Genomic DNA, 9130 nt, shown 5'->3' on the forward strand with positions numbered 1-9130 from the left:
TGTCACAAAGGCCCGAGCCTGAGGTAAGGTAAAATCGTTAAAGAGCTTGTGAGTGCAAATACAAGGTTTGAGCCCTGAGGTAAGGTAAAATCGGTGCAAAGACAAGGCCTGAGCCCGACTTGAGAAAATATAAAATAATCACCACAATTGGGGTTAGGAACTGCAAGGAACGCTCATTCGATGAAATAGATTGATGCGGTTACAAGTGATCCACTAGTCCTTGTAAGGAATAGGAAGGTTCCAATTGGGCTACCCTACCCCGATGTTGACCCAGGCACGTCTCGCCGGCTATCCGAAACGCCTTGCACGGTCACGATCAAGGTTCCTCCTGCACCGAGCAACGCCGGTCGCGGCAGCGGCTCCATGGCCGAGGACGACGACTGAGCTGCCGCCTCCGCCTTCCCGTTCCCAATCCCCTGGGGCAGCTCCACCTCAGCCCGGCAGAGAGGGCACGTCGTCCTGGTGCGCAGCCAGGCGTCGACGCACTCCACGTGAAACGCGTGCCCGCAGTTGGGCAGCACCCGCACCTTGTCTCCATCCGCAAGCTCCGACAGGCACACCGCGCAGTCAGCTGCCCCGGCGCCGGCACCGGCGACAACGCCCTTCCGGTACGCGGTGACCGGCAGCGCGGAGAGTGCGGACACATCCAGCCCGCGCCTGCTGCTGCTGATACTTCTGAGGGAGCGCAGCATGGCGGCTGGAAGCCCGCCGCCAGACCGGGGGCGGCCGACTCCGCGAAACCGGAGCATCAGAGCGCGCACCAAGATGCGGATGGCGAGGAAGACGAAGACGAGCGCGAAAAGGATGCCGCCTGCAGGAAAAAGGTAGCTCCAGTCGAAGGTGTGCTGCTGCCGCACGTCATATTCCACGTTGCCAGACGCCTCCGGCGGGTTCCCTGACATGGCGCGGATCGATCGGTAACCAAGCTTTGTGTCCTGTACTACAAATCAGGATCTCAAGGCGGGAGAAGAGAAAATAGTAGTGGCTAGCTAGTAGTCTGCAATGCATGCGTTAGTTATCTCCTCATATACCTTGGGTTACACGGTGCCTAGGTCAACGCGGGTGGTGTCAGTGTCACGAACAGTGTGGATTTATATGAGGCTGGAAAATATGGTGAGACAAGTCTTGCAATTTACATGGCCATTCCTCCTGGCGCGAAAATACGGACTGCTTGGACTTTTGTCAGCTTCGGGAGATGTGGATTTGAATTTGAGCAGAGCGGTTCGAGTATATTTTTCCAAGGTTACCCGAGCTTTCAGTAGACGCACATCACTGTCGTGTGAATTTGTAAGTAGCGGCGAAGGAAAGAGAAAAGACGCTTCGAGGAAATGAAGCAACAAGATGAAAACTTTGACTCTGAGACCAAGGTGTTACACATGAGTTTTCTGTGATTTTTGGTGGCTCTGAATGTCGGATAGTTGGAGACCAAGGCATCATCACCGTCATTTTCAACAGCTCCATCTTCATCACCATCACCATTCCCATCTCGCTTACACCTTTCTTGTTGTAATTTCAATCTTCATTGTGAATTTGCACTTGAGTTCATCCTCATACGTATACTTTTCATATGGCTACAATGGGATGTCATTGGTTTCCTCCATGTGTGAGTACTTTACCTTGTTCTTGGAGAGATGAAGAAACGTAGCAATATTATAATATGAAATAAAGATACAGTAATCTATAATTTCAGTTTATAAACATGTATTAGTTTTCTCTCTAGATATTATGTGAAGTATACTATGTAATATTTGCCTATGAAACTATAGATGAAGCTACCGTTAGTCATGAGGTAGTCACTACACCACAACACTACAACACCTATATACAAGTTGGTCGGAAAGGCCATTTTCACCTGCAGAAATTCGGTCGGGAATTAGTTTTGCCGACCAACATTGTTGGTCACCGTAAGTCCGGTCGGTAAAGGTCTTTCCTGGCCAACATATTTTTACCGACCAACTGTGTGTCAACGGTAGAAAAGTTTTTCCGACCAACATATTATTCCCGTCAGACATTCTTTTTCCCAACCGATATTTGTTGCCAACCAACAGTCCGATGGTACAAGCTTTACCGACCAACTTTTTATTGGGCCTGCTGTGCGTTTCACCGACCAACTTTACACTAGGCCTGCTTTGGGCCTTTTCCACAATCTCATGGAATACAAATTGCATCACTAGCACATAGATCCAAGATTCTCATATATATAAATTACAGATATTTCACAATGGCCATTACTGCGCCAATATCAAAGTAACATTTTTTCAGATACATTAGATTCAATTTATGAGAATGTGTATAAATAACGTCCAAAAATTTCAATGAATACATCAACCCACCAATAAAGAATAATATCTTGTACTACTTCACGCACATACAAATTGTTCATCTATTCTCAGCATGATTACCAAATACATCAGGTTTACAAAATGTAGGTAGAATGTTCTTGTGTAATGAGATGGAATTTACTGTTACATTAAACATCGAGCTACTTGGTAGAGTACATTCCGCAACACAAACTCAACATGATAATCCATTCTCTGTAGAGAGCACACCTGCATATGCACATGACGTACAAACTTGTGAGATTGAAAGAATAGCAAGTTAGAGGACATCAACTTTCAAGGTAAGATATATATACACTCCACTACAGTTTGGTGATTCAAGATGTGTTCGTAAGACTGCATGGATACCTGCTTATTTTCGTAAACCCGTGTTCACAGAGGTGTTGGTTAACATAATAGTACAAGCTATCAGAAGCATTAGCAATAAAAAAAGCAAATAACTGCGAACAGAATGACAAATAGATGAACCAACAATTCTTTATTAGGTTACTAGTTCACAGAGAGACTATAGTATGCACGGTGCTCAGTGACATGGCGGGCTGATATGCTATTCACATGGTTAATGGAGATAAGAGGAGATTTACTAAGCTCGTATCAATATTCATGGGAAACCCCTTAATTGTGAGGGATTGCAGTGGCTTGCTTACGATCATTGCAGTGGTTATGCGAGATGGAATACCAAATTTCTGTGATCATCTTATTATGAAGCTCCTCCCATACATGCATAGAAAGGTAAATATAGACTCGTATTATATCATAAGTAGTACCAATGGTAGTGGTGGATCCTACACTCTCTAAGAACGCTTTAACCTTCTTGAAGTTTCATTATATTTTACATACCATTGTCTCTTTGTTTGTACTTGTTATTTTTATTTAGTACTCTTTCACACACAACGCTATTCTCTCATAAATACTCCTACTTGAAATCAAAGGTAATTTGCAAGCATCCTTTGGTAAAGGGTAACAAGAGGAATAAAGACCTCTAGAAATACCTATCTGTGGTTCGGTACTCTTACTTTTGAAACTAGCTATAATATACATGTGCACTTGCATCCATCAAGTTATTTTCTGACGCTGTTGCGCAAGGGGGGAGGGGGTCCTGAAACTCCGTCAAAGTCTTACGTCGAACAAAGAATGTCTGAAGGCTTCCGTCTAGGAAGGACCGAACCGTTCCACTCCTGTCCTCCCACGCGCACGCACATGCGAGTAGGGTCCGTTGCCTCCCGTCAACGCCACCTCCATTTTGCCTCGCCTCTGTGGCCTCCAGGCCTTGGAGGCGGGGAGGGTTCTGCTTATCCTATTTTAGGGTTCGTGTTTGGTGGGGTGGCGCTTAGGTGGTGGTGGCGCGCGTCGTCTCTTCACACAAGGTCTCTCCGGCTTCATCCCTATCCCAGCGGCGATGTCGAGAAGCTTGTGGGAGTGGTGTAGTCTTCTATGGCTTCTTCCAGTTGTGAGGATGTTCGGATCGTCAAGGAGCTTCGTCTGTAGTTCATCCTTCTTCTTCGTATCTGGGACTGCGGTATTCTTGACCCATTCAATGACTTCCCGTCCATAACAAAAAATGTCAGGCCAGCCTGGGGAGGTGCGGTAGCGGCGTCACACCGTCAACACGTACAATGTGGAGGTTGAAGATGAAGGGTTTCTTAAGGATCTCGTTGTAATTTTTGTTTTTCTTGAGATACTTTATTCACTATTTCTTTCAATGCCAGATCCTTTTCGAAAAAAAGAACAAAGCATGTCTCGTTTAAATTCATACGAAGTTTCCACATTTGAATGAATTAGGCATGCGTTATAAATCGTTTATAGCGAGTCCTACTATCTACTCACCCGCAGAGTCGCCTCCCCATGGGCTTGCCCATTTACTCTTTATTTTTTATTTTTTATTTTCTCCTTTTCTGTTCCATTTTCCTTTGTTTCCTATTTTATTTTATTAGTAGAACTCTGTTATCACAAGATTTTAGCCAAATCAGAAGATGGGCCGTGATTGAGATGGACTTGGAAGATATGCACATGAAGGGTTTCTAAATCGGCCTCGTGCGAGAATTTGGGCTAGATTGCCCGTAATATTTGTACATTATGGTAGATCGTGTTTTAGTTTAGAATTAAGAGATAGAGTTGGTTCGTACACAGTTAGGTTTATTCCAAAGATAGAAAGTCCACGGACTATAAATATGTACCTAGGGTTATTGAGAAAGGAGGATGATCACGTTCACAACAAACACAATCTAGGCGCATCGCCACCCCTTGTTTCGAGGGTTTCTTCCGGGTAAGCGTCATGCTGCCTAGATCGCATCTTGCGATCTAGGCAGTATCAGTTTATTCGTTGTTTGTGTTGCTCGTACTGAAGCCTTGTTGATGGCGAGCAATACTGTTATCATAGATGTTTTTGGGCTAGCATCGATACTTTTATGATATGTTTGCTTAGTTATGCTGCCCCTAAATATCTAGCTGCCTTTGCACCTATTTTAGGCGTAAGGGCAGCACCTTGCTTGGACTTTATTTTAGTAGATCTGATCTGTTATAGTTGTTCCTTGTTCTTCAAGGATTAGTTTGATATCCGCATGGTCAGGCCTTGCAAACGGGTTGAACGATCCAGTAGTGCGTGAGGTATGGTTTGCCGATCCTAGAGGGGTTGTTCCAGGAATCGACTCTATGTTGGTTTTTAGGCCTCTTCTAGGACTAGTTTTCTGTTATCTTTCGTATCTGCCAGGCTCAACTACGTGTAGGACGTTCCAATTATGCGGTGAAAGCTCTAAACTGTCGTAGATTGATTTATCTTGGTATTGATCAAGCAGGATCACCATGTTATCGTAGATCCAATATGAACCATGGGTGTATCGGCTCTTTGAGCTGATTCACAGGATAACCTGAGAGCCGATCGAGGCTCGGATTTAATGTTTACGTGTCTGCCATGCAGGAAACCAATTGAAGCAATCCATCACCTTCCTGACCAGGTATAGGTCAGGTGGCACGCCCTCGCATTTAGCCAGGACGCGCGCCGGAGCATTGCGGGCCGTCGCCCGAGGGACCAGGACCCACCAGCAGTTCTGGGAGCCTCCCGGCTCTTCGTGTTGCTCGTCGCTGCTCACCGGTGGGTTTTGGCAGGCAACACATTCTGGCACGCCCGGTGGGACATTCTACAGCAACTACGTCAACATCTGTAGCTGAGATGTCGGACGAGCCAATCAAGTACGAAGATCTGCCTGAGGATCACAAGAAGAAATATGATGAGATTAAAGCTGTCTTCGAAGCCGATTGATACGTCCAAAATGTATCTACTTTCCCGAACACTTTTGCTATTGTTTTGCCTCTAATTTGTGTATTTTGGATGCAACTAACACGGACTAACGCTGTTTTCAGCAGAACTGCTCTGGTGTCTCGTTTTTGTGCAGAAATCCAACTTTCGGGAAAAACCTCGGAATTTATGCAGAAGGCCCTATTTTCCCAGGAAACTAACGGAGCCAGAAGGGCAATTGAAGTGGAGGCCCGAGGGCCCCACACCATGGGGCGGCGCGGCCCAGGGGGGGCCCGCGCGGCCCTGTGGTGTGGCCCCCTCGGCCGGCCTCCGACGCCCTCTTTCGGACTACTTATTCGCCTCGACCTAAAAACACCAGGGGAGAAGTCGAAGTCGCCAGAAAGCCTCCAGAACGCCGCCACATCGCGAAACTCCATCGCGGGAGCCAGAAGTCTCCATTCTGGCACTCCGCCGGGACGGGGAATTGGAGGAGATCATCGCCGCCATCACCGCCAACGCCTCTACATCAACCAGCCATGTTTCCCCCGTCCATGTGTGAGTAATTCCCCCGCTGTAGGCTGAAGGGGATGGTAGGGATTGGATGAGATTGGTCATGTAATAGCATAAGATTGTTAGGGCATAGTGCCTAGTGTCCGTAATTGGTACTTTGATGATATTGTTGCAACTTGTTATGCTTAATGCTTGTCACTAGGGCCCGAGTGCCATGATCTCAGATCTGAACATGTTATTGTTTCATGAAGATAATCATTGTTTATGGTCTTATCTATAAGTTGTATACACATGTCGCTGTCCGGAACCGATGGCCCCGAAGTGACAGAAATCGGGACAACCGGAGGGAATGGTAGCGATGTGAGGATCACATGTGTTCACGGAGTGTTAATGCTTTGCTCCGGTACTTTATTAAAAGGAGTACCTTAATATCCAGTAGTTTTCCTTGAGGCCCGGCTGCCACCGGCTGGTAGGACAAAAGATGTTGTGCAAGTTTCTCATTGCGAGCACGCACGACTATATATGGAACACATGCCTATTGATTGCTTTGTACTTGGACACCGTTTTATTATTATCTGCAAATGCCCTGCTATGATTGTTACATGAGTTTCTCTCATCCATGCAACGCCCGTCATCCGTCCCCGTGCCTACAGTATTTTAATCCTGCTATTTACTATAATCACTACTGCTGTCTCTGTTACTCTGCTGCTGTTATTTCACTACCGCTATCGCTATAAAACTGTTATTATCGATAAACTCTTGCAATCAAGTCTGTTTCCAGGTGCAACTGAATTGACAACTCCGTTGTTAAGGCTTCCATGTGTTCTTTGTCTCCCCTTTTGTCGAATCTATAAATTGGTTTTTTCTTCGCTCGAAGATCAAGTTGCGATCCCCTATACTTGTGGGTCATCAAGACTATTTTCTAGGCGCCGTTGCCGGGGAGCATAGCTTTATTTGGAAGTTCACTTGGATTAATATTGTTCGCTGCAAATTCTCCATCATGGGTAAACCTCGCGATACTAAGATCGCCATATTACCATCCACTACAAGAAAAGGTACAATTCTGAGTACCTCCGCTACACGTGATTCACCATCTGTGATTGATAAACTTGTTTCACCGCCACATGCTTCGCATGTGGGTACATCTCGCTGAATCTGAACACTCTCATAATATTGATAATGTTTCGCTGTGCTTGATGATAGTGGTTCATTGGGATCCTTTCTAGATGCTACAATTGCTAGGTCTAGACAAATTGAAAATACTGAAACTCCTAATGCTACTACACCCGTTAGTTCACCCGAACTTGATTATTTTAGTGATGATCCCGAGGAAGATTATGTGGAGCTTGATGATGATTTTATTGAAAAATGCAATGCTACTACTGATGCAAGAAAAATTAAAAAGTTGCTTGCGTAACATACCGTTAGATATAAACTGTCTCCTGATCCTAAATTTGCCACATCTCCTATAAACATTAGGGATAAAGATTATGATTTTTCTCTTGATCTATCTCATATAGCTATTGTTGAGAAAACACCTTTACGTGGTACTGAAAAAGAACGCGCTGTTGAACACATGACTGAGTTATCTACTTTGAGTAGCTTGTTTTCTGATGACGTTAAGAAGCGTACTTACTTTGTTGCTAAAATATTTCCTTTCTCATTGAAGGATGACGCTAAAACTTGGTATAATAATTTGCCACCTAGTTCTATTAAAAGTCCAAAAGAATTGCTTGTCGTTTTCTTTCGGAAATATTTTCCTCGCTAGTGCTCAACATGTCGCTTTGCAGAGAGTTTATAGTTTTGATCAGTGGAGATGAAGAGAAATTGCCCGAGGCTTGGGCGAGATTTTGCTCTCTTATTAGAGCTTTGCACGACCATGATTTAGAAAAGCATGAATTACTTGATATATTTTATAGTGGACTAACCATTGATTCTAGGGCATACCTGGATAGTTGTGCTGGTTGTGTTTTCAGAAAAGAACTCCGCACGACGCCGAAGAATTATTGGCTAAAATAGGCCGGAATTATGATGATTGGAATACGCCCGAACCAACTCCAACGCCAATAGTGAAGAAGAGGGGTTTAATTAAATTGAATGATGAAGATATGAGGGAAGCCAAGAAGTCTCTCAAGGAGAAAGGTATTAAATCTGAAGATGTGAAGAATCTACCTCCTATAGAAGATATATGTGAGATAATTCCCCTTTCGTCCATGATTGAGGTAAACTCCCTTCAACGCTTTACTAGGGAAGATATTCCATATTCGAAACCTCCTGCACAATGCTTAGATGAGTTTGATAATTATATTGTTAAGCAAGAAAATTTTAATATGAGGGTAGAGAATCATTTAATGGAAAATTCTCAAGCTATTAGTGAATTGCATGGTATTGTGGAGAGAACCTCCAATGATGTTAAGATGCTTGTTAAACATTTTCAAATGATTCAAACTCAAATTGATCAACTCACTAAAGTGCAAAATGACTTGTTAGGGAATAATTCTAAAGAGAAACATGCTTATGAAGTAACAACTAGAGGTGGTGTCTCTACCCAGGATCCTCTATATCCTGAAGGGCATCCCAAAAGAATTGAACAAGATTCTCAACGCATTGAACCTAGTGCTCATTCTAGGAAGAAAAAGAAGAAGAAACATAAAAATGTTGTAGAATCCTCTGAACCTGCTAATGATCCTAATAGTATTTCTATTTCTGATGCTGAAACTGAAAGTGGTAATGAACATGATAATGATAAAGATAATGATAAGAATGATACTCCTGATAAAGAAGAGGCTGAAGAAGAACCTGAGAAGCATGCTAAAAATAAAAAGTATACTAAAGAAGACTTTATTGCTGAGAAACATGGTAATGAAAGAGAACCTTGGGTGCAAAAGCAAATGCCTTTTCCTGCTAAGAAACTAAAATCAAAGGAAGAAGAACACTATAATAAATTTTGCGAATGGATGAAACCTTTATTCTTGCAAATCCCTTTGACTGATGCCATTAAATTGCCTCCTTATTCAAAGTATATGAAAGATATTGTTACTAACAA

The 9130-nt window shown here is 43.8% G+C and overlaps 1 protein-coding gene across 1 annotated transcript; it reads right to left on the reverse strand.

Moving 5' to 3' along the window:
- Positions 1-119: 119 nt before the first annotated feature.
- On the reverse strand, positions 120-1010 carry LOC127321508 (E3 ubiquitin-protein ligase ATL41-like). Its single transcript, XM_051350533.2, has one exon. The coding sequence runs from the start codon at positions 900-902 to the stop codon at positions 255-257; it is 648 nt and encodes a 215-aa protein (XP_051206493.1). The 5' UTR covers positions 903-1010; the 3' UTR covers positions 120-254.
- Positions 1011-9130: the final 8120 nt, after the last annotated feature.

The sequence above is a fragment of the Lolium perenne genome, chromosome 3, assembly GCF_019359855.2.
Source record: "Lolium perenne isolate Kyuss_39 chromosome 3, Kyuss_2.0, whole genome shotgun sequence".
Taxonomy (NCBI): Eukaryota; Viridiplantae; Streptophyta; class Magnoliopsida; order Poales; family Poaceae; genus Lolium; species Lolium perenne.